Source organism: Lytechinus variegatus, chromosome 1 (assembly GCF_018143015.1).
Source record: "Lytechinus variegatus isolate NC3 chromosome 1, Lvar_3.0, whole genome shotgun sequence".
Taxonomy (NCBI): domain Eukaryota; kingdom Metazoa; phylum Echinodermata; class Echinoidea; order Temnopleuroida; family Toxopneustidae; genus Lytechinus; species Lytechinus variegatus.
Genome location: NC_054740.1, coordinates 90,322,444 through 90,348,425, shown reverse-complemented (window position 1 = coordinate 90,348,425; position 25,982 = coordinate 90,322,444). Strand labels below are relative to the sequence as shown.

General features: G+C 35.9%; 2 protein-coding genes across 2 annotated transcripts; both read right to left on the bottom strand.

Moving 5' to 3' along the window:
* Positions 1-6,351: 6,351 nt before the first annotated feature.
* LOC121428139 lies at positions 6,352-12,017 on the bottom strand. The gene is made up of 4 exons (XM_041624735.1): positions 11,900-12,017; positions 10,295-10,448; positions 8,936-9,054; positions 6,352-8,124 (listed from the first exon to the last, which is right to left on the bottom strand). Exons 1-4 carry the CDS (start codon positions 11,978-11,980, stop codon positions 7,795-7,797), a joined length of 684 nt encoding a protein of 227 aa, XP_041480669.1. The 5' UTR covers positions 11,981-12,017; the 3' UTR covers positions 6,352-7,794.
* A 2,240-nt stretch (positions 12,018-14,257) lies between these two features.
* Positions 14,258-23,553, bottom strand: LOC121428128. Its single transcript, XM_041624724.1, has 5 exons — positions 23,448-23,553; positions 17,873-20,446; positions 16,380-16,600; positions 15,533-15,681; positions 14,258-14,348 (listed from the first exon to the last, which is right to left on the bottom strand). Exon 2 carries the CDS (start codon positions 20,440-20,442, stop codon positions 17,893-17,895), a length of 2,550 nt encoding a protein of 849 aa, XP_041480658.1. The 5' UTR covers positions 20,443-20,446; positions 23,448-23,553; the 3' UTR covers positions 14,258-14,348; positions 15,533-15,681; positions 16,380-16,600; positions 17,873-17,892.
* Between the last annotated feature and the right edge of the window lie 2,429 nt (positions 23,554-25,982).

Sequence of the window (25,982 nt, the reverse complement as noted above, 5' to 3'; positions counted from 1 at the left end):
GCCACGAGATATAAAACGTTTTTTTATATGTTTCTTTGCCTTTTTTCTATTTGAATCTGGTATGTCAATGGGATTATGTGTTGTCATAATTTTGTCTTCTTGATCATAGTTTTTCACCGTGTGACCTTTTTTCAATGTATACATCACATACACTGTAAAAATTGTGGTGTTAAAACTGACACCGATTGGTGTTAATAGAGGACCACACCCTAAGGTGTTAAAATAATACCCTAGAGATTGAACATAACACCAAAGAGTGTAAATGTAACAACCATAGGTGTTGTAATAACACCTATAGGTGTAAAACCAACACCACCAATTTAACACCGGTGTAAAATAACTGGTGTGGTCCTCAATGTACACCGGTTAACACCACAGTTTTTGCTGTGTAGTTCTCTCAGTAATAATTAAACTGTTAATGAAAATACTGCTTATGAATTAGATTTTCCATACATTCAATGCCAGTTGGAGCCTTAGGTATTTTGCATGTTACATTATTATCATTAAAATCATTCGCATATTTCAATTGAAAACAGTCTAATTTGATTGATAACCTCATTTTGTTTGTCATAATAATTCAATTTATCTGTTTATCATTTAAAACCTTACCAGATTCATTTTCGATCATGTCGTCGACCATAGAAATTGCTTCACGACTAGGTGAAGCTGGTATTTCCGAGAGGGCTCCCAGGCTGACATAATGATCTTGAATTGATTAGACAGACTCTTATGACATAACACATATAACCAATTCTGCCTGCCCCAAATTTAAAATCAGGTTCAGTAGAGCCCCTTTCACAATAGGTGGTGCGACTGCCTACAACCGTTGCGATTCTGTGCAAGATGTATTGTGACCAAAATGATCGCAAACGATCGCACGAGCAATTGTGAAAGCCCCTTAATACTATACGACCTTATAAGTTTATCTGGAAATGTGTTTGATAATATGGGTGTTTCCATTAGAGGAGAAATGTGAATAAGTCGATAATGTAGTTTGGCATCCAAGCTGTGGTTTATGAGATGAAGGGGTGCACATTAATCAGATAAGTGTAGAAATCTTAATGTTATTTTTCTATCCTCATACATGTATATCTATCTGGTTTGGGTTGATTTTATTTACCGTATAAAAATCACAACAACCACAGCAAAATGCATTGCAAGAGATATAAGATTAAATATAAATATATAAACCCTTAAAAGACACGGATGGATCACTCTATTCAGAGCCATTGATATAATGGCTCTGTTCTTCTGTTCATTTCAGTATCAACAACGGAATCGATTTCTACTACTCTACTATATAACATTTCATAATGCTGGCCGTATAGTCACCATGTCCCCTAAGAGGAATCACATAACCCCTTTACTCATCTCGGCATTGGTCACCGGTTGTTCATCGCATATAGCTTTTAAATTGCTCTTATTTCATTTATTAAACGGAACTGCACGTCATTACAACTGTAACTTGACAACTCCTTACAATCCCTCTCGTAACCTAAGGTCTGTAAGCTTATCCTTATTTGCTGTACCACAATCTCATAATTCATGGGGGATCAATCATTCAAATATGCTGGGCCATTTTATCGAATAAACTCTCAAAAAGACATCTGCAATATTTCTTGTCCCGCTTCTTTAAAAAAATAATTGAAAACCTTGTGATTCACTCAAGCTTCTAAATGATTCTTCCCCCTTTTTAATTAGGTTTTATTTTTTCTTCTTTTGAATGTTATCTTTACTGCGCCATGAACATCTTTTTCTGATTGATACCGGCCCATTGTAAATGTCCATGATATTATTATATATTAGTAAGGATAAATACACTCATTATACCTGTTTAGTGTCAACATAGTGGAGAAGATGTCCAAAATTGTAAGATCGTAGCGCTTAGTGGTAACTTACGTTTGACCAGCCTCTCTACTGGCTTGCTGACACATTCAGGGTGACTTTCGTTCGGGTAAATTTCTATGGGCGGCCTTAACCCTAAAATGCCCGGGGGACGAAATGCCCCCTACTTTTTTCGCGATAAATCCGCCGCGCGAAATTTTTCAACCGCGCCGCTCGCTGAATCTTTACTTTCATTTTTTTTTTGCCTTAACAGCCGCCCATTAAAATTTACCCGAACGGAATTCACCCGTTGCTTATATTACTTTGGTCCTTCCAGCAGCCCATAGAAATTTACAAAGAACTTGATTTTTATAACAATCTTATCTATGTTACTCCACCGAAATCGCATGATCTCTGTAAAACCCAGCGCAATGTATGACGATGCGATGTATGTAATAATGAAATTGCCCATAAAGATGTGCATGAACGAGAAAAAAAATTATTATAAGCCATTTATACTCACCTCGAAAGTGAATTGACTTTTGATTTTGACAACGTATATTAATAAAGCAAAGATATTTGAACGGGGTCACTGGCGGAGAGAAGAAGGGGGGGGGGGGAATTGAAGTTTCAATATTTTCACGACGAAGAAAAAAAAGGGAAAGAGAAGTGGGTAAAGAAATGAAATGACAGATTATGATATTATATGACATTTCGTGAATAGAATTTTTAATTCTATCCCCAAATCAGATTTTTGTTTTGAAAAAGTAAACATTTCGCTCCTCTCACGAGTTAACATGAGTCCTGCCCCCTCAACCTTATTTTGTACCCTGAAATGTGTTCATCAATTTTAATGGTAATATCATGTTTTATCTTTTAAGTTATGAAAGTTGACCCAAAGAAGTGTATCATATAGTGTTTGTTGCGAGTAGGCCCATCTCTCGTCGGAAATTACTCTTCTGAAAGAATCTAACCCTGGAAAATAAACTCGTGAAACAGTATTTACGGTCTTCTTCCTGTGTTGTGATGAAGATTCGACACGCCATTGATTTGTTTTCTCCGGTCATTCCCATTGCCCCTGGATGATTCTATAATATGACAATCGTTTCATTTTGCCAATAATATTTCCAAAGTGTATGATTTCCCTCTCACAAAGTGACCATATGGGTGCAACTGTTTTCATATTTATTACAGATTTGAAAGAAGTGAAATCAGCAATAAATCTTTTTTTGTCGGGCGATAAAGAAGATAAGGGTAGAAGGAGAGATCAAAGAATGTACGAAGGTTAGTCAGCGGGCTTTCTTTTGATCACGGAGTTTTTAAAGTAAACAAATGCTTTATTGCTTCCATCCTCAAGCGATGTTCTTAGTTTTCTAACGCTTTACAACTAGAATCGAATGAGCTCATCTCTGAAGACCTTCACTGATTACCGGTCCGGAAAAGAATTGCTAATATAAAATTGGTTTGCTACTTTGCTTTGTTTGTTTACATGTGCTTACCTCACACGACAATGCATTTCATGTTTATTTTTTCCACTCCATCAATCTCAATATGCATTACGTTCTAGAACAGTCACTTCTCGTTAACAAATTTGCTTAAATGAACCCCAAGAAAGGTAATCATAACCTTCTCTGGTCCCAGTATGCTTATGGAATAGTCTCCCGATTAAAATTCGTTTATATTCTTCACGAGTATTCAGTAAAAGCTAAAAATGTGTTTGTTTTCTCAGTAATATCCCTTTATATATTTTGTAAGCACTAAGAGAGTAGAATTTAATGTTCTTATTGTAAAGCGCTTTGAGCATGTTCAATGAATGGAATTATGTAATTATGTACGGCAAGACATAAGAAGTTGCTGCATATACTGTACATTGTCTATAAACTACACGCACACTCAGTCACTCTCACGCAACTACAAACAAATTCTCATTCATTCACGAGCACGGGAACACCCTTTTTTCAATATGTTTTGTAAGAATTTCTTCAAATGATTTACATGAACTCAAGATTAATCCTCATTTTATAGGAACAAGAATATTTAAGAATATTTACTAAAAACTGAAGCAAAATAATGATGGAATGAAATGCCTTACAAAGAGATTTTTATACATAAAAAATAATAAATTGAGCCCCGACCCTCAATGTGTAACTTAATGATAAGTAATATTGAATGATTTACATACCTTTTTTATATCATAATTATTATCATTGCCTCCCTAATTCCATTTTACATCAAGCTTCAACATACATTCACATAATTATTGACACATACACACTCCCTAACCCCCTCCCACACACATACATGCATACATAAAACAAACATTTATTTTTTCGCAAAAATAGGGTACTGAAAAAAAAAAAATCTGCAAATCAGATTGATACAGTAGACGGGAAAAATGAAAAGAACTAGTACAAAATCAGTCATCAATACTCGCACCACACTATGCACATCCGCGACCTGTTCGCACTCAAAATCTCAATTCACCCTCAGTTCATCACAATTCCGTAAATGTAAACACACACACCATACCCTCACAAATAAACAAATGTTTGAAGTTGTGTGTATCGGTGGGTGTGGAACTAGTGGTTTGATGATGACATTTAATAGTATAAGTGTTATGAATGAAGAGGAGAGGGATACTGGAAAATATGACAGCCTTGAATATTTTGACATTAAAATTAATAAAACCTTCAGAAATTTCATGGTACTTTAAAGTCTAGACACAATCCTAAGTGTATCATTAGAAAATGAATTATTTTTTTACTCTTATTGCAAATGAGACGAAATGACCTCTGCAGTATAGAGCGTCAAGCAATGTTGCTTGCAAGGAAGAAGAAAGCCTTATGCCATCAAACTATGTCATTATACTCTCTAAATTCGAGCGATTATAATTGTAATCAAATAGATTAACTTTTTAATCCAGCTCAGATTGTCCTGAGGGACAAATCCCTTCAGATTAAAAAGTAAACTTTTCTTGGATTACTCATTTTTAATCTTCAGGAAGATTACATCAATCATAATCAAATTAGATTAAAAACTAATCAGTTATGAATTCATTATAAATCCCTTCTAGATTGACACTTTCACAAACTAAAAAAAAAGTACACAATATGAAATAAAGAAATGGGTGCTTTTACAACTTTATTTTCATAACATTTCACCAGTTTACATTCAAAATTCAATGCTGTCAAAGAATTATTTACATTGCAACAATACACATTTCATCAGTTAACATTCCAAATTCAATGCTTTCAAATAATTATTTACATTAACTATACACATTAGAGTGTAATGTGATTATGTCTGAAGACTATTGTACAATCAATTCTCAATATAATGAAAGTAGAAACATTAAATATTCTGTACAATTATAAGGTGAACTAGAAATATCACCAAAGGGGATTAATACCCCACGCTCCATCAAAATCATGCTGTTACCATGACAACACGATTTTCAACACATGTTAAAAATGTGTCTTGCACATCCTCACACCAAGACAAATGTTTGTGCCAAATTGGTTAAGAACTGAGGAAGTAGTTCGATCCGCAAGATTTTTACCAAATTTTCTGACATAACATGCCGTTACCATGGCAACAGTTTCCGAAACATGTGGAAAATGTGTCCTGAACATCCTCACACCAAGACCAATGTATGTGCCAAAAATTTCATGAGTATTGGTTGAAAAATAAGGAAGTAGTTTGATCCACAAGATTTGCAACGGACCGCCCGCCCGACCAAATAGAGCGTATGTGAATGTACGCTGATTACTATATACCCCCTTCAAACTTCATTAGGTTACTATATTTATACCCGCTTCAAACTTAATTTGATTACTATATACCACCTTCAAACTTCATAATTATGATATTAGGTGCTATGATTTGATATAAATTTACAAAAATACACAGTATAAGTTATATCATATATAATAAGGAAGGGATAAGTGACCAGACAATATTAATATTGAAAGAGTTTACAATGCAACTTGTTTTTCAGCACTAATCAGTGTCACAGTAAATAACTTCATGGCATAATTAATTATAGTCATGTGCATAGGTGGAGGAGCAGAGGATTATCTTTGGTGTTTGGGGGGGGGGGGGGGGAGATGCAAAAATAGCCGTCCCCCAAAAACACAAAAGATAAACCTCTGCTCCGCCGCAAATAGTCATGTGTACTCAAATTCATAAATTGCAGAAATAAAAGCAAGTTAAACAAATACTTTCAGATTGTTGTAAAAGACCAACGGGGACCGTGATTAAGTCTCTGCTGAACTTTGTTCAGGTGAGACAAAAAGAGCAAAATAAGTATGAAAATGAAAGTTTAACCTTAATCAGACTGGAGTATTTTGGAGGATGGAAATACTGTTGGAGGGGGGGGGGGGGGGTTAAATGCCCTAAAGGTCCCCGATTAATCTCGACTTTGTTGATCGCACAATTGCAACGAAAAATAGTCATGCACGTCATCCATGACTTAATCTACAAAACTGTATACTATTTGATTGTTCCAAAATTATTCAAATTAATTCATTAATTATCCTAATTTATGCATGAAATTAGAATTTGACTGTTTTAAACTATAAGGCCCTTGTACCGCTAATCTTTTGTTTAGAGACTCCCTGTGAGATTCTGACCAAATGCACATAAAAAAATAATCAGTATCAAAGAGTTTTAAGTATTTAATTGTTTTTGAAATTTCATACGTATTACTCTGTTTTAGACTTTTTGGATGGAAATTGTTGGCAATAATTTTATAACAAGAAATTAATTGATTTTAAAGAATGGTATGAAGTTTGCCTACAAACAGAATTTGCATTTTGAGCAATTTTGGGTCTTTCGGCACTTACATAATTATGCCTAATTTCGGACTGCATACCCAGGCGTCGCAAATTTGGTCTCAAAAGTTGCATGAGATTTATCAATAAAGATTTATTGCAAAAAAAAAATTCTCGGGGGGCCTTTCACCCTCCCCCTCCCCAGTCTATTTAGGGTTAAATTTGTCTTTATGTCTTAATAAAAGAAGCTGTAAATTCTGCTTGATTCTTTACCTAATGACTCATGAATAATAAATCACTCTCAGCAATGTATATAAAACTAGATATCACTTTGTCTTCTAGTTATTTTTGTGAAAAATGTGTCTGCACATCCTCACAAGCAGACCAATATATGTGCCAAATTTCATGAATATTGGTTGAAAACTTGAAGTACCCCGGTAGTTCGATCCGCAAGATTTTTACCGAATTTTATGCCAATACATGCCATTACCCCGACAACGCACAGTTTCCAACACTTAAGAAAAATGTGTCTTGCACATCCTCACAACAAGACTAATCTACGTGCCAATTTTCACGAGTATTAGTTGAAAAATGAGGAAGAAGTTCGATCCGCAAGATTTGCAACGGACCACCCGCCCAACCATACGCTGATTACTACATACCCCCTTCAAACTTCGTTTGGCAGGGGTATAATAAACATTTCTTTTCAACCGTTAGGCTCACAAGTAGTAAACAAACTCATTTTGTCTCGGAACATGTGTACATCTTAATTCAGACAATTTCATACAAGGGCTCATTGTTCTGGCATTAATTAACCACTAACTTTGCTTTTACTCCAAACCACTACTATCCCGATCGCTTCATTAAAGCTTGAAATAACAACCTTGTACTACTTCTTTGCTCTGCATAATTAAAAATATGTAAATTAGAACTTCTTTCATAACTGGTCTGCATACAAGACTACCTATATGAACAACATTTTCTCACTCAGCGTATATTTATACCATTTGGAACCTGTACAAAACATCTCTTATTTTCATATTTTATTATTTTTAGTTTATGTACAAAATCCAAAATAACAGCCTTAGAGAAACTATTCTCTGTCATGTTCATATAGACAGCAAATGTGCTTATGAATTACAAAGGTAAGGTGAGTGAGAAGCCTGTCCTTGAAAGCCGCTTAGTTTTGTTGTCAAAGCTACTGCTCGGTTAACTTTAAATTTCGGATCGATAACGCCATACTTCTTACAGAAGCTTTGGTATCAGATGCCTGCATGACCCTGTACACTTCAGATGCTATGAACTCCCAGAAATTTTGAATTACTTGGGCAAAATGGACTCCAAATACATAATGAGACTTAAAAAGCCTGTCAGTGGCTTCCACCACATTCTGTCCCGCTTCAATCACTACCTTGTCTGCAATCAAGAAATATTGTAGTGGCTTGCGTCTGTGTCCAAGGGCTAGAATATAGGGCTGCCGAAACTCAGCAGACTTCCCAGCTGCTGCCGCTTGAACGTCTGTCCCAATCTGGCAAAGCATAAAGAAGTGATAGTTGAGCATTGACAACATGAGCTACAAATTTTAAAAGCATAGGCCCCAACAATATCATATTCAAACATATGTAGAACCTAATTAATCTCATATTCAAACAGGGAGGAAAATATTACATGATGATGATGTAAACCTGTAGTATATTTGAAACCCATGGATGAAGCTTTGGGAGGCTGCCACAATCTATAAACAGCCAACAATGAGGTTTTGCCAGTGAAGGGGAGATTAATGACTGAATGTATCAGCTGAAATTTGTATTACATAATATATTGGAATGCATCTTCAGGATGGCTTACACCACTGCATTATGGCCTCTTTCAAGTTCTGGATCTGCAATTTCTAATCATCATATTATAATATTTCTTTGTTCATATTTTTGCATTTGTTATTATTCATGAAGTTGATATTGTTTTTGGATAAATAAATACAATTAATTTCTTTTTAATGATTATTCACAATTCTTAATACATAGGATACACAGAAAAATAGACAAGTTTTCATAGTGAAAAGACAAGGGGGAGAGGCATTAACCAATGTAGAGGAAGATTCATAAAGAGGTGGCACAAAGCCCGGGAACAAAAGAAAAAAAAATATACTAATTAGGCCGGGTGGAGAAAAACCCAATGAAGAGAGGGACAGACAGAAAAAAAAACAGAGAGGGAAAAAATTTTGAATATAGCAAGAAACACACACCAAAAAAGAAGCATTGTGGGACCAGGAATTTAAGGATTAATTGATGTCTGGTAGGGAACCCAAAAATTCGCATATTCGCTAACTGACTACTTACAGGTCTGTACTGGATGAAGTGCTCCAAACTTGATGCTCTTGAACTCGAAGTGGGGTTCTTGGTCTTTGTCAGTGGCTTATGTAACATCAGCAGCAGTGCAGTTAAACCACACAGGTCTCCTGCAAAAGATGAATATTATGATATTATGATTTAATATGCTTAATTAACCTTGGCACACTCCCTTATGTCGAGTAATGATAGAAGGTAAGATTATATCTTATCTGCTCACTGTGATGCATACATTGCATCATCTCCTCATTGTAATGCAATGCATAATTTGTACCATCCATTCATCACAATTCCATGTGTGATAGAGAGAGAGAGATTACAAGGTCTCTGCCAAACTTTGTTCAGGCAAGACAAAAAAGTGTGGAGACAACTGTTGTTTGGATCATTATCTGAACATCTTTTTACCACTTAAGTATTTGAAACGAATAATTTTTAATATGTTTTGTCTGCTTTCACCTAGATAAAGCAGCAAACAAATTTTCTATGCAAAACCAAACTGACAATAAATATAAATCAGAAATAAAGGGGGAATCTCGGCTGAAAATCTGATAATTTGGAAAGTAGAGTAAAATTTAACAAGCACAACACATCATATGTGTATAAAAAATCTATCCCTTATATGGACATAACTAAATACCAACAATGATCATAAACATTCCATTAGGAGTCAGTCATCCCAGTTTATGTCTAGAGCAGAAAATTTGAATAACTATTTCACATAATAAAATACAAAAGTTGAGGTGTGATATCATCACCTTGCTCATTGAATATGCATGAAACCATTTTATTGAGAAAAAAATGCAAAAAAGTAACGTCATTACATTTTCTTCCAATTTTGATGACATATTTTAGTGTTGTGCTTGTTATATTTTACTCTATAAGACTTGAAGGTATATCTTTGATGTACTAAACTTTTTTATTACAATATATGCAAAGGCACTTCCTTTGATCTCCTCTATGCTCTATGCACCTTTTATATCCCCTTCAGTTTCCATTGTTCTGTTCTATCTACTAGTCATGGAAGTAATCCCTTCCTATGCATGAACCTACTTACTTTCACTGCCACATCCTCCTTCCTTTACCTCAACTCTATTCTTACTATTGTTTTCAATTTCTTTTTTTCAGCCTATACCTAGCATCATACATGTACATAAGTTGTTGTATCTTGCTCTTAATAGCTTCATTCTTTCTCCTGACGACGAGCTGTGCAGTTCAGCTCGGAATGTGGCGTTTCCAACTCTTACATGGTTGAACCGCAAATACCTTCTGAATGGATTTATATTTTACTCTACTTTTTCAAATCATTTGAATTTCAGCCTGGAGTCATTAAAAATAAAAAAATTTACTCACTGTTGTCACCTTCCTCAAACTGTTGAATTGATTCTTTTACCGCTGGATACCCGCTCAAACCTAATTTTATGATACGGTCTCGGTAGAACGACTCCCACTTTGAAATAAAATTGTCAGAAAGGTGCCCATGTTCTGTTTCAAAGTCCATGTTGATCTGTAAAATCAAACAGGAATAAGTATATTTTTGTAAACCTAACTTTCATGCTTGTATTAGTAGAACATTGGGTCCATGATTCAATGCGTACATTTTGCCTAGTTCATTAAACATGGACATAACCCACATAAGGATAATTAATGGAGAAAGAAACCCTAGAAACCAGTTGGATTCATATCAAAGTGAAAATCACAGAAACATATTGTTGAAAGTTTGAGCCAGATTGAATGAATAATAAGAAAGTCATGAGTATCTGAATATTCAGATCACTAATGCCATGTAGATCCTCCCATTGGCAATGCAACCACGATCTGTGATGTCACAGACTTACACCCCCCCATTACTTTAATACTTATTTCACTTTTAAATTCTCTCTTTTATAGAGTCTATTGCAATATGAGGTGTTCTTTTATGAGAGGACAAGCACAGAGGTTTCACAGCATTATATCATGGTTGATTTTTTTGTCATATCATAAAAATGAGCAAAATGAGACATTTTGGGGTATATTTTCAGTGTTCAAAGGGGAGAGTTGTACGTCTGTGACATCAGATATTGGTCAGTCGCATTGCCAATGGCAATGTCTGCATAGCATTAGTGATCTTGACATTCAAATGCTCATAACTTTCTTATTACTTCCTCAATCTTACTCAAACTTTGGTTGATTTGCATGCTGATAGTGTGCGATGTAATCTACAAGGCTGTATGGTAAAATTTTCCAAAATAATGAGATTTTATTTTATATTTAAATAATTATGCTAATTTTTGCATAAATCATACTATTTGCTCTAATTCACTAAATAAAGCTCCTGGAATGCTTATTTTTGGTAAAGTATTATTTGTAGCATTCTTAACAATAGCAATCGAAAAAAAAACTTCGGTTTGGAAATCAATTTCTTATTGTTTTATGAATTTCTTTGTTTTTCAACCTTTTATTTTTCTCACCAGATTTATTGCAAAAACTTTTAAAAGCATAATTATGCTAAAATCAATTGATTTCAGCTGTTTAAAATAAGAATAATCATATCTTTATGAATAAGATGAGAAAACTCAATTTGCATTGACTTTGTACACAAAATCACGTTTTGGAGCAATTTTTGGTCCGACATGCACTTACAAAATGTTGCTTACTTTCGGAACAACGTACCCGGCGTCGTCAATTTGGTCTCAAAAGATGCGCCAGACTTAAAAGTATAAACTCTGGGAGTGGCGCTGTCAAAAAATTTCGCGCGGCGGAATGATCGCAGAAAATGTTGAGGGGGGGGGGGGTGATTCACCCCCCACCCCTGCCAGTTTAGGATTGAACATATTTATTAGTGGATATATTATAAGCAAATATTTCGTTTAACATGTGAAGCATCAAAGCAAAAATGCAAGTGTTGCCAAATAGTAGAAGAAAAGGTGATCAAATAGGCCTCTAAATAAGTCGTCATGAAAGCTTGGGTTAACTTACAAGTTCTGGCATCTTTTGTACCCTTGGAAACGTGGTGATGAAATCTGTAATGGTCATGTCTGTCCTCTTCTTCAGCATCATTTGACGATAAGCAGTAGTGTCTTTGAAAAATTGGATAATTTTCCCCCTTATTTGCTGCAGTGGAAACTGTGAGCTTCATCCGTATTACCTGAAAGACAGTAGTTACCGTATTATTTCAACCATCAAAATAACCTTCATGTACATGTAAGGCACTTTTATTGCCTTGGACATACTCTTTGTATTACTTTTTAATGTGACTTTGGTGCCCCCTTGATCTGAAATGACTTGAAATCATTAAAGCTTTCTAAATGTGCATTGTCACTCAGATTGATGAAACAAACTTGAAAATGAAAGAATGATGATGATTATCAAGGCAAATCATTAACCAATAATGATTTGCTTTGAATCTCTTTTTTCACTTTTTAATAATTTGACTTATTTTTAATTGTTCGGAGGGCTTCCGAACAAATCTATACATACAGTATGATAACTACATGTACAGTTTGCAAGGTGTAATTATTGTAAAATCATTAATCTGACTTCGGTTCAAAGCGGTAAAGCTGTTCGAAAATACTTTTGATGTCTTTTCAAATGTAGAGCAAGTTTTATATTTTTCAACTTCTTCCTTACCAAAACTATATTTGTGCTTTAAGAATATCTTGAATTATCTTTTCTTATCAGATTATTAAACTCAGACAAGGCTTTCAGTTAGTCTCCCATCTTATTTCACATATTATTTTGCAGGAATCAACACTGTAACAAGATTGACATTTCTCTTTTCTTGTAATTCTTCATATTGACGTAATTCCTCATCCACTATCACATCTTCTTGTTTGTGATCATCTGATTTGGCATGCTTCCTCTTCTTACCCTGTTTCCTGTTTCCCATTCGGCCTCATATTCTTGAATCTGTACTCAATGAATCCTTCATTTTCTGAGAAGAAATGCTCATGTCATGTTGAAAATATAAAACATATGAAGTCACATGATATCATGATTTCCAGTACTTCAAAAGGCAAACTCATGCATTCTTCGTAAAAATAAAGAACCTGAGTCAAAAAGGGGCAGCCTTCGATCCTAGCAGAATCTTCTTCAGTGACGAAATGAGTTTCACCTCAGAAGAAGATTCTGCTAGGAGCGAAAGCTCAGGCCCCTTTGACTCAATAACTGTATACATACATGTATATAACTTCACTTGCTCTCTGTTTATCCGATAGCAGTTTTCAACAGCTTCTCTCTGCAATTATAAAAAAATAAGAAAAGGCAAAATGGTTTGGTAGTTCCATAAAAAGGAATGCTTTCAAAGCAATCTTCCGATTGTTGACTACTAACATTTCAGGAAATTTTGCTTATATAACTTTGTTGACTACTAACATTTCAGGAAATTTTGCTTATATAACTAGACTGAACGTTTCAGTATATTATTTTCCATTATAAGCACACTACAATGGAAAATTTGTAAAAAAAAAAAATAATAAAATGAATATCTATGCATGCTAAACAATTAACTAGTCAGGGTCTTTCCTTTAAGATTTCTGTAATGTTAATTGAGGAAAATATATTTCTATCTGAAATTTCACTGATAATGGTCAAAACATTCTGCTACCTAAACAATACATTTTCACTCAAATCTTTACAGGGGTGGATATTTCAATTTTTAAAATTATTACTATTATAATGAAATACATGTAAGACTGCTCTTTTTATCATGTACAGTTATAATGTAATAGGATATGAATTTCCGAAACTGACAATGATGAGTCTTGTTTCGGCTTAAAGAGAAATACCAGTAGTTGCAGTAAACACTGATTTCATGAGAAAGTCTGTAAAACCAGGCTTAATTGTCACTATATCATCGAGGATCTAGATCTGGTACAGTTACATAAACTGAACTTTGTGAAATCTTGAAATCTACGCTGAAAAACGTTCACACTGAAGATCACCAACACAGATAGGCACACGTGGGACAGTGTATAATTATTGCTGGAATAAAGACCCGACGGAAGTGACCGAATCCGTGCTTATTTTGCTTATTTCTCAGCAATTACACAATTTCTTCCAGAATCCTTTGGCACATATTTTTTATTCATACAAACAAACACTTCGGTGGTAATTATATTAGATTCTGTAAAAAGTCATTTTGAGATCGTTACCAAAACTGGAATTTATCTTTAACCTCCGCCAAAATCTATAACTGTACAGACAAACAGCAGACTTAACTACTCAACAATGCAAATTCTCCATCATGCCAATAAGGGGAGGCGAAATAACAATCATACTCGAAGTAACCCACTTAAACACGATACAAATGTGACTATAGTAATCTATACTCACATATCCTTTCAGTCCAGGTCTGTCATCCTTTAACTGACCCCATGTTGTGATGATTTCCTTAGCTAGAGCTTCTTTTTCATTAGACTTGGGCCACCTTTAAAACAACATAAGGATTCTGAATCAGGCCTCAAATTCGGTGCTGTCCTTTGGTGCTAAATCTGCTGCATCTTTTTTTATCCCATTTTAAAAGACAGTTTCTGTGATTGGCCCATGGGGCCGGGCTATCTCCATGGAACAGTGGATAATTATGCGCATCCATGGGGTTTCAAAAAGCACTAAAAGAAAATGAATGTCCCTTATCAATTATTGGTTTGTGAACCCTACCCTTTGTATTTTGTACAAAACCATATCCTTAAGTATTCCCATAATTTGACCCCCTAAGCAAGTACAATGATAATTTAACAGCCCCAGCAATATTTTAGTGCACACAAATCCCATTTCTAGTACATCAATATGTATTCTTGCTCGCAAACTGGACCCTGAATAAGTAGGTTTGGCGCAAAAAGTACACTTCTTTTTAGGAGTATTTTTTTAATACCCTTGCAAATCGGCTCCTAAACATGGAGGTTTCCGTGTCAGTGAAAAGAAGCTTTACCCTTTTTGCTGTAGTGTTTTTGACACCCTTATCACGTTATGTACGTAACATGCCCTATCTTGAAAAAGTTAGCCTTTTTACATGTTTCTTTGGACATGCATGATATTTACTTGTCAATGGAGGTGCCCCCCTCCAATGCCGAATTAGAAAAGGGCGCAAATTTGTACCTTTTGCTAGTCTGAAGCGGATGTTGTTTTATAATATTACAAGTGTGAAAAATTGTCAATAACTGTCCTTCGGGTCGATGAGGAATGAAGATTTTATGACAAAACATAATAGCTTGATAATTGAGATCTAAACATTATAAATGTCCATATAATCTAGAAATGTCTAAAATCGTAAGCATGGGTCCTGGCCAAATCAGCTATATTTTCTTTTCACTTCACAATGGGAGGAAAATTTCAAGATAATACATAGCTTTCTGACACATATTTTTAAAATCTCGAATGTTTTCGAAGACATATATGTTTAGAGAAAAAAACGATTGCCAAAAGAGGGCATCAAATCTACTTGAACAGTCAAATTCAAATTATCACAATTTTTCAATATGGAAAACAAATTTGTGTAATGGTCACACTGACCTGTAAGAGTTGGAGCATTTAAAAAGAGAACACTATAATGGAATATTCAATCGCACCAAAACTACATTGTACACTGCACAATCCATGCAGCTTTACACTTACAAATCTCCGTCCAACTTTTCCACTAGATATGCTACGGCCAACCTGACCAACAAACGTCTTTGGGGATTTGTTAGAGGACCTCCTTGGTCCAGATACTCCACCAATTCTTTCCCATCCTTATCTTTCAGCAACGTATGCCTGAGACCTTTCTGTGAATTATATAAAATAAATGCATAGTTTACAAAACATCATTAGTTACATGTAAATCCTGAAAACATGAACATTTATTGACTCATAACTTGGCTTAATTTGTTTGCAATATATACATACATGTATGTACATAGTATATAAGCTCAATTAACCAATCAAACTTTTGAAACACTCCAGCCTGATGCAACAGTGTAATCAAACTTTTATGTACTCCAACTTTGTGAATGAAGTAGCATGCAATAGGATGCACAAGTCCATTCACCAAACTGTAAATTTCAGTGGAATCTTTTACTTCATGCACATGCACTGCACACATTTTATGTTACTCTGTGGGATCAGATACAGTGTTACACCAGGGTGTTACATCTCATCCATATGTGTAATGATGGCGGCGGTGTTCTTACATTTGAGCTGATCTATCTTCATGAAATGCGAAGGCAAGCCAAAACAGATGTTAAAACTATTCATTTATGAGAAGAAGTGCTACTTGTATACAACAAAGTAATGATGAAATTTTCAATTGAAATTCTCAAAATTTCTAGCCCAATGAAAATTCCTGATATTTTGTGTGGAAAGTTTCCAACCCCAGACCCTGTGTTATAGGCCCTTGCTTGGGTTAAATGTCAATGTTGCGGAATTGAAATCAGTAATTAAAATGCCTCTTCAACTCTCCACTGCCATAAAACTGTGCTCTTACCTTTGACTGTACTTTAGCAACTGGATTGGGTTCTGCTTCCCATTCTTGAGTATCTGCTGGCCCTGTGTCTGTAACACTGTTATTACTAGTAGTGGCGCATGATTCCTTAAGTTCATCAATCTTCATCTTCAGTCTCCTTCTCACACCAAATGACTTCACTCCTATTTCTGCAAGCTCTGATTCATTCATTGTCAGCAGAATGCTTTTATCAATGTCATTATCTGCAGGGGAAAGGCAAAAGAACATGCATCTTCAAATTACCTGTCCTTACATGTATTTGGTCAAATTCATCCCCAAAATGTAGTTTCCATAAAGAAGATAAGGCCACTAAATCGGGTTACTATCAACAATCCAGCTGCCTTCTTGTCAGGTTAAGGAAGAATGAACTAATAAATAGTCAAAATTTCTATGGTGTCTTTACCAAATTTGTAAAAAAAAAACACACAACCTCCCCAAAACAAAACAAAAACAAAAATAAACCCCTCCCCACCCCAAAAAAAAAAATTATTTTCTAGATTCTTTAAATTGTTTCTTCTTGTCCAGTTGATATTTCAAATAGTTAGATGGGGGGGGGGGGACTTTGTGGTGCAAACCCCATCCCCTCGCTTGTTTTTCTGTGTCATCTGCCGAGGCAGCTAGTACGTGTGTAACATAGGATCACTTTTTCGTCGTCTCTCTGTCAGTCACACTTTCGTTTGATCTATAATTTATATTGTTTGGCTTAGACTCATGAAATTTCACAAACATCAATATCGCATGGCCTAAACTGTTTTTGCAAATGGCCACAACTGTATTGCCAATAATTAATTACGCTAATTTATGCAGATTTACACAAAATCACCTTCCAAAAAATCTTGTTTCTCCTTCATTTTGATTGTTTTATTTGAATTCAGGAATTCATTAATTATGCTAATTTATGCAAATTTATTGAAAATCTCCAAATATGCTTCTTCCCCTTCATTTTCTTTTTTTGTCCAATATTGTTTCTGATTGTTCTATCCTATAGAGCTGAGTACACCGCTTGAAACCTACACTGAATTTGGAAATTCATTAATTATGCTAAAATAATTTATTCAAGATTTATTCTAAATTTAAATCAATATAAAAAAAAATGCTTCTCTTCTTTCATTTTAAATCTGGTTTTGATTCTCATTGTTTCATCTGATAGAGCTAAGTACAGGAATCATGAAATTTTACACAGAATGTGGAAATTCATTAACTATGCTGATTTGTTCAAATGTATTAAAATCACCAAACAATGCTTTTCCTCTTAAATTTTAAGTCTGATTTGACTTTTTTTTGTCTGGTAGAGCTAAGTACAGGGATCATCATTTCTACATAGAATTTGGAAGTTCATTAATTTTGCCAATGTATGTAAATTGTAATCCAGTGGGGGGGGGGGTTGAGGGCGCAAGCCTCCCCCTCAATTGTTTTAATTTGGTTGATATTCAACCAGAGATATTAGGGTTAAGGGAGTGATCACACTCGCTCACCTGAAGGCTTGTTACGACAGTTACAGTTGTACCAGAGAATGTCGAGGACACAAATATATGGGTGAATCGGCCTCATAAGATGACAAACCAGAGAGTGGAGTGTGGTGGTGTAGAAGGTCATTCACTGTTGAAATAACGTAGCCCCCTCCTTCAATGTCTTCAATTTCATAGGCGTGGTAATGTGGGGAAAAACCAATGTTTCTGTACTTTTTAACTACAAACTTCACACTATTTGAAGAACTTCCAAAAGTCAAAATACTAGTAATCTTTCCAAATTCTGGCATACCATTTCGCCAACCAATTGGTAGATACAGTTGAGGCTTATACTCTGTTCCAAAAATGGTCACATGAGTGGCAACAAAAACCTCAGCATCATCAGCAAGTCCGAGTACTTGATACAGAGTTTCATTTCCATCTAAATTTGCTACTGGAGTCGTGTAGCCACCAAAACATTCAAATTCTATCCAAGGTCCACCTTCCTCTGACCACAATGCACTTTGAAGTACCTGATACTTAGTGGCAACGCTTTTCGAAATGTTTTTGAAATTACAGTTAACAGCTGCTAAACGCTTGGCAAGTGTGTGGTTCAATTCATATCTCAAACACTGCATATGGATAAGTGGGCCGCACATCCTGATACAAGTTCCATAATGAATCATGTGGTGATGCTTATTGATGAAATGTTGGGTGGGAAACATTGCCTTAAAATGTGAATGATGAGCTTGAATTAAATGGTCCAAATAGACACTGTGAGCAATTGCTATGACTGGGGCATATATGATATCCAAGCACCTCAGGAGCAGGAGTAGCAGTTCGTAATGAGCATTACCAAGAGGAATTCTATCTCCTATTAACAGGGGCAACATGCGAATGAAGCACCACATTTGTGCAGCTTTCTGACCAAGCTTGTGATCTCCGAGATTCTTGATTTTGTCAGAATGAACAGTTGACGGCTTGTTTTTCCTATCACTAGAAGCATACTGGAAAGAATTTAAACGCTGATTGAACTCCTCTGCAGTAAAGAATTTATCTATCATAATAAATCTGTGCAGCAACAACTTGACCTCATACGGGCACACGCCTTCTTCTAAGTCATGCATTATGTCAATGTTATAGTTATTTACACAATGGAAGTTTTGCAAAACATTCAATGGACATTCATTGCGAATACCTGTATTAGAATCACCACGTGGTCTCTGCAAGGCAACATGAACGCTTTCGTCATGGTCTTCAACTGTTCTCATCTCAAAGTCTTTCTCTGTAAAGTAGTTTTGGATGTCACTCCTCGAACCTTTACATAGTCTACACAATCTGTTGGCTGAAGGGCTTAAGAAGCCAAGCACATCATGTGCAGCTAATGTATCCCCACTGAATGACACCAGGGTACCATGGACATTTATCTCTCGGTCATCTATGGTCAACTGTACACCAGCTGCACTTTCCAGTTTCTTCATGTCATCAATAAACGTATCCAAAATTTTCTTAAATCCATATTTCTTCAGATCATTAGTGTAACAAGCAGCAAGTAAGAACACACTCTTCATGGAGGAGTTCAAATGCCGTGGAAGATTTTGAATGGTATAATAGAACAAACCGAGCTTATGTATGCCTGTCTTACTTCCCAAAGGATTCGTAACTTCTACGTCATAATAGAGCTGAAAGCGTAATGCATGTGGGTGATTTTTGAAGATTTCATGTTGCTGATATTGCATCCCATCCTTGTAACCTTTCAGATATCCTGGTAAAACAAGCTCTTCACTTTCTACTAACTTCCTCACTTTTGGATTCAAAACCAGTTTAAGGACATCTAACACTGGCACATACTGGAATGTTTCAGTCACAGGTTTTTGAACTTCCTGGCCAAGTTGTCTATCCATCCTTTGGTCATATCGCACACCAATAGCCCTTTCAACTGGAGGAACTAGCTTCATATTGTTGATCATATAGTCCATCTGTTGTTTTGGCGTTTCAATGCCAACAAACGGATTTTCGCAAGACTCAAAAAGAGAAGTAAGTTCTGCAATATCTTCAGCATTCATGTCAAGCCTGTGGTTCTGCATTACAGAAAGTGTGCGGTATCTTAGAGAAGAAATAGTGTCACGAAACATGGTCTTTGTACAAGCTATGGCAGCATGTACTGCTGAATATGGAACCGAAGACAATGATTTCAACTTCATTATCATGGAAGCAGCTATTCGTTTTAAATCATTTAAACCGAAATTTCCCATGTATTCCACTTCAGCTTGTCGTGCATCTTCAAAGTTATCCTCTTCACCATCATGAACCTGATTTTCATGGTCATTGTTATCATCATCATCATCATCAAATCTGTATTCTTGATTCTCAGCATCATGTTCAGCAGGAGCATGCTCCACAGCATTGGCAGTATGGTGACGACGGATGTGGCGTAACAGAGAATTCATCAAGCAGAAAGTCCTCATACATCCATCTTGTGCACATATTAGTTTCTCGCCATTTTTGATAATATGGCTTGAACGTAAATGACGGGCGAAGTCCCCAACACCATTCACCCTGACCATTTTGGAGCATTTGAAACACTGCAACTCCATTATTCTGCAACAAATGTTAAAAAAAAGCATCATCACTGAATGTCCCTTTACATGTACTAGGTGTTACAAAAAAATGACCTACTGTCGATCTTTAATAGTTTGAAAATAACACTCTCTTAACTAATAGTGGAATAGTGTACCATTCATTTGGATTTTATTTGAATATGAAACCATAAGTTTCATTAAATCCATGAATAATTTTAAAAGTTAACTATGTTAAACCTCTGTATTTTTAAATTTTTGTATTTTTAAAAGAAGTGATAAAAATGTAAATTTGTGGGCTGTGATTCTACTACTAAGATTGGCCTTATTGTCTGCTTTATGTAGACACAAAAATCACAAAATACCATTGATCCTAACTGGAGTTATGAAGATAAATATGAATATCGGCACGCGAAAAAAGGGCCCTAAAATTGGAAAAATCCTATTTTAGGGGCAACATCAGCCCATTGCTTTTTTTTGTTTCTTTTTAATTACACATCCTGTAAATCAAATAAGTATTAATACAAATTACTCTTACATGTATCATTGGAATTGTTAGGTGGGTCCAACATAAATACTCAAGGGCATTTATACTGGACCCACCTATCAGTATGCGTTTTGTGTACATTACTATGTCATTTTGATCCAAAATTTTACTGGTTTTTAGTTAACAAAAAAGATAAACAAATACTTTATAAAAATCATTAAATTAAATATAAAAAAAAGGAATTTACTCTACTTTCTGTTACCAATTTCTAAGATCTTAGGTGTTTTTTACTGTTTATAATGTGTCACATGAAGACATGCTTCCATTTCACGGAAGCGTGCCTGCAGGAACGGTCGGCGGTTAAACGCTTAATGCAGTGTCAACAGAACACACTTGTCGCCCGCTAAAAGTTCAAGGAAAAGTAAAGGAAAACAGTGTAGGCCTATACTTATAGTAAAATCTGCATAAATTAGCCAAATTAATGAATTTCCAAATTCTATGCACAAATTATGATCCCTGTACTCAGCTCTACCAGATTTAGTTTCAAGTTGGACTTAGACCAAAGTTTAAAAAAAGAAGTTTGGTGATTTTAATATACTTGCATTAATTAGCAGTTCATCAATTTCCACATTCTGTGTAAGGCTATGGTTCCTGTACTTACATTAGCTTTTAGATCTTTTACATTTAGATAGATCTAGACCCATCTCCTAGTCTAGATTTTAAGTTTAGTCTAGGTCTACATCTAGATCTAGACTACTTGTCTAGACACTTTATCATTTTTTGAAGCCTTCTTTTTTGTCTTTGGATTACACTAGAAATATGAACTCAATACTTTAATCATCTTGTACCATATTTTGTTCTTTATATTTCCTAACATTTTGTAGTGTAATAAAAATTGATGAAACTTCCCTTGTAAATTTTTCCAAATGACTTTCTAAAATTGATCGTCTGAACATACAACCCGACAGGACACTGGGTATACTATTCACAGCCATAAGGCCCTAGGCCAAGGCAGTATAGTGTATCACTCACACTGGCACCTAATTGGTCTCAGCATAGGCGGCAGAATCGGGGGGGGGGGGGGGGAGGGGGGGGGGGTTGGACGTGTCCCCCCCTAAATTTTAGGGTTTTTTTTTTGTTGTTGTCATTTTTTTTCCAGCGTCCCCCCCCCCTAAAGTCATGTGGACCTCCCCTGAAACGTGTGTTGTCCCCCCCTAAAATTTAGGTTGATGACCTTTTTTTCTTTTTTTTTTGCTTGTCAAAAAATTTTGGTTAGCCACTCCTAAAATTTAGGTTGATAACCTTTTTGGGGGGCGCTTGTCCAATTTTTTACCTGTGTCCATCCCCAAATTTCAGGTGGACACCCCCTAAATTTTTGGGCTTCCGCCGCCAATGGGTCTCAGAACTACTGTAACTTTAAGGTCAGTCCACCTCAGAAAAACGTTGATTTGAATCAATAGAGAAAAATCAGACAAGCACAATGCTGAAATTTCATCAAAATTTGATGTAAAATAAGAAAGTTATGACATTTCAAAGTTTCGCTTATTTTTAACAGAATAGTTATATGAACGAGCCAGTTCCACCCAAATGAGAGAGTCGATGATGTCACTCACTATTCTTTTTTTATTCTACAATATTTCAAGTTTTACGAATTTGACGATTTGGACCTCCTTGCCTGAAGCAAAAAATGTTAAAATAATGGAATTCCATGTGTTAAGGGAGGAATGAAACTTCCTTTCACATGACAATGACGAGAAAATAAAAATATTTCATGTAATAAAATACAAAAGAAATAGTGATTGAGTGATGCCATCAGTTCCTCATTTGCATACCGATCGAGATGTGCATAACTAGACAGACTATTTTGTGAAATGAAGCGAAACTTGAAAATGCCATAACTTTTTTTATTTTACATCCACTTTGTCTTTGGAATTTTCCAGAGTTATGATTGTTGAATTTTTTCTCTTTTATTCAAATCAAGTTTTTGTTGGGGTGGACTTGTCCTTTAAATGCATGCGAAATTCTTGCCCAGAACTGCGACAGTCCGAACGCTCGAACGTCTGCACAGCGTTCGGGCCGCGCCTGCGCAGATATAGACCTCTTGACTTCGGTCCACAACCTGCGTTTGGAACTGGATTGGAGGCATGCAACAAAGCCGAGGTCGAGGAGAGGGCCCGGACGCGGAGAGGGTCTCGATCTCCCTAGGATTTTCGTTATTAATGTTATTTTTTATGCCGTGTTTTTGCAACAAAAATAATATTTGGAGTGTGTAGCAACAGATGGTAGGTAAACATAGTACTGCAAAAAAATGAATTTTATGATGTGCGTGACTTTTGGTCCAACCCTACACACTAGACCACTAGATCTAACCTTAAGTCATCATGCACTCACACAACTCACACGTAAACGTACTCCTTCGCGAAACTTACAGCGTCAATTGAAACGTACTTTCAATCTCAATCAATCACAGTTGAAAATTGCAATCATTAGCCCATTCTTCCTCAGTTTTTATCTGTATAATTCAATAAACACATACCTATCAATATCTTGATTATTTCCTCCCCGAAATCTTTTAAAATGTTCTCCAGTTCGGCCATCCTGCTCCAGGTATAAATTCGACAGCTCACCAACGGGTACGTGTACGGTAATAATCAACGAACGTAGAGGGCAGCAACACACAAGCGTGTTGCTTTTAGGAAGGTCCACTCGATACGCGCATGCGATTGAAGTCCGCGCACAATTTGGTAGGCATGCCAACGAAACCATGAAACGACGTACTACATTCAAAGATTAATAGCAAAATAGAGGTAAACTAACAGATTGTGACAAGGCTAAATTCCACTAATAGAAATACAAAAATATGAAAATGATTGATAAAAAATTTACTACATTTTGAATTAAAAAATATTACCACATTTCCTTCTTGTGTTGCTTTAATTCTTCAGTAAACGGCCATCAAATAAACCAATCTGCTAATTTCACCCGATTTAGTCAAGCTCATTTTGTGACTGCTATTAAGCTCCGCCCCTCACTCAGCGCACTTTTTTAGTAAATTGTAGAGTTGATTTTTTTTATTTCCTCATTTTCAACATTTTTACTTGAAAGAATTTTACAGCATGTATCACGCTCCAAAATATTCCAAAATTATTCCATTATTTTTCCTAAAATATTACGTGGTGGTGAAAACAAATTTATGACTTTCGCATATCAATATGAAAACAAATATACGTGAGGTTGAACATTCTTCATTTCAATTTCGCTGCACCACATTAATGCGCCTACACAATCCAGCGGCAGTGCCATAGCTTGAGTGTAAGCGCCATGGCTGAACGCGCCGGCGCGCCCCGGCCTGCCGGTCGGTGCGGAGGTACGATACGATTGGCTGGAAAAATTTGTGCATGCTATAAATTTTGATGAAATTATAGAATGAAAAAAGCAGCTCTGACATAAACCACCGCCTCTTGATAGTTCACAAATCAAGGCGCGTCAAAACATACTACGGCTCGAAACTGGGCCATGTTATTTTGGTCTGTTAATTTGGTCTAACTTTAGACTAGGACTTACCTGGGCTTGAGCTTGGCTGGTGTCCGTATTCGGGATGAGTTGCAAAAAAGTTTGGTCGGATTTGTGGATATCACATAATTATTTTATATTTTCATGCTCCGATCCACACTGTAAGGGAAAATTACGATTCTAACCTTGAACATGTATCGTTGCAATTGGCAGTTAATGCCAAATCAATGACAGATCAAGTCCATATCGTTCATGTCTGGCTAAGTCGAGTAGCGTCGAGATATCCTGCCAATCCTGCTAGTGCGGCCAGTACTGCTTTCGCGCAGTACACGCACCGATGTGTCCCGAGAAGTTTCGGCGCGGCCATGCCAGAAGATCAAGGTATTGGCTCTGGCGTAGCTTGGTAGGGGCAGCGAAATTAAGCAGAAAAGGGGTTATACAAGTTCATCGTACTACGTATTTCTATTGACGTGCAAACTAAAAGAACTTTGATTACGTTTTTTCTTACGTTTTTCAAAAAATAAATTATTACATATAAATAATATTAAGCATTATTTCGTGGAGTTTTCAGTATCATTAAGAAATAATGAAATCGAACAAACGAAAAAAAATCAACTCTACAATCTACCAAAAAAGTGCGCTGAGTGAGGGGCGTGGCTTAAGTGGTCACAAAATCTGAGCGGAGTGGACCTTCCTAAAAGCAACACTGCCGTGTGTTGCTGCCCTCTACGTTCGTTGGTAATAATATACGACGCGGTACAAAAAGTCGACAGAATACGTGAGCGCTGCCGCGGCGTGGTCATGTGACAAAATATAAGCCTTTTCATTGGTGGATAGTTTGAGTATTTTGTAATTTTGTTTAGATTAACTTTTATGCGCGCGAATTCGTCGATTTTTAATCCTTTTCGGATTGACAACGGCAAAATATAACCCAAATAGTTTACAATATTTTGTAATCGCTCATTAGAGTACTAATTGTAATCGCGCGAATTAAGAGAGTAAACCAAACATTTTGAGACGGCCGATATGTTGCTATGTTTATTCTTCAAAACTTGTGAGCGAGTGAGACAAAGATGAGCATTTTAAGATATATATTATTCGAGATTTCTCCTGCGGTGATAGTCAAGAGAATATTATTCGCATAAAACGTTAGAACTGTAAGATAAAGGATAAGTAATACGTAATTTCATTGGCTACCATAATTATCAATTTATTCAAGCTGAATGTTTAATGTCGTCAGGTTAATCTTTTATCATATAGTTGGAGGCAAGAACCCGAGAATATAGTAACCTTTTTGTTACCTTGCAGCCTTTTGGTATGAATGTTGGTTGCACTTCTGATGTTCAAAGGTCTGTAGGCGTGTGTGTTTACATAAAAACTCCTCTCTGAAATGGTTGCATGAATATAGACGTCTATTCTAAATGGGAGGTGTTCAACAAGTCTCGGGGGGAAAAAATGTGTCAAGCCCAGTATCTCATGTAATTTGAGTATTATTATCAATGCATGCTCTCAAGTTTGTAAATCCAATCATGAAATTTGATCGAGAATGTACACCTTC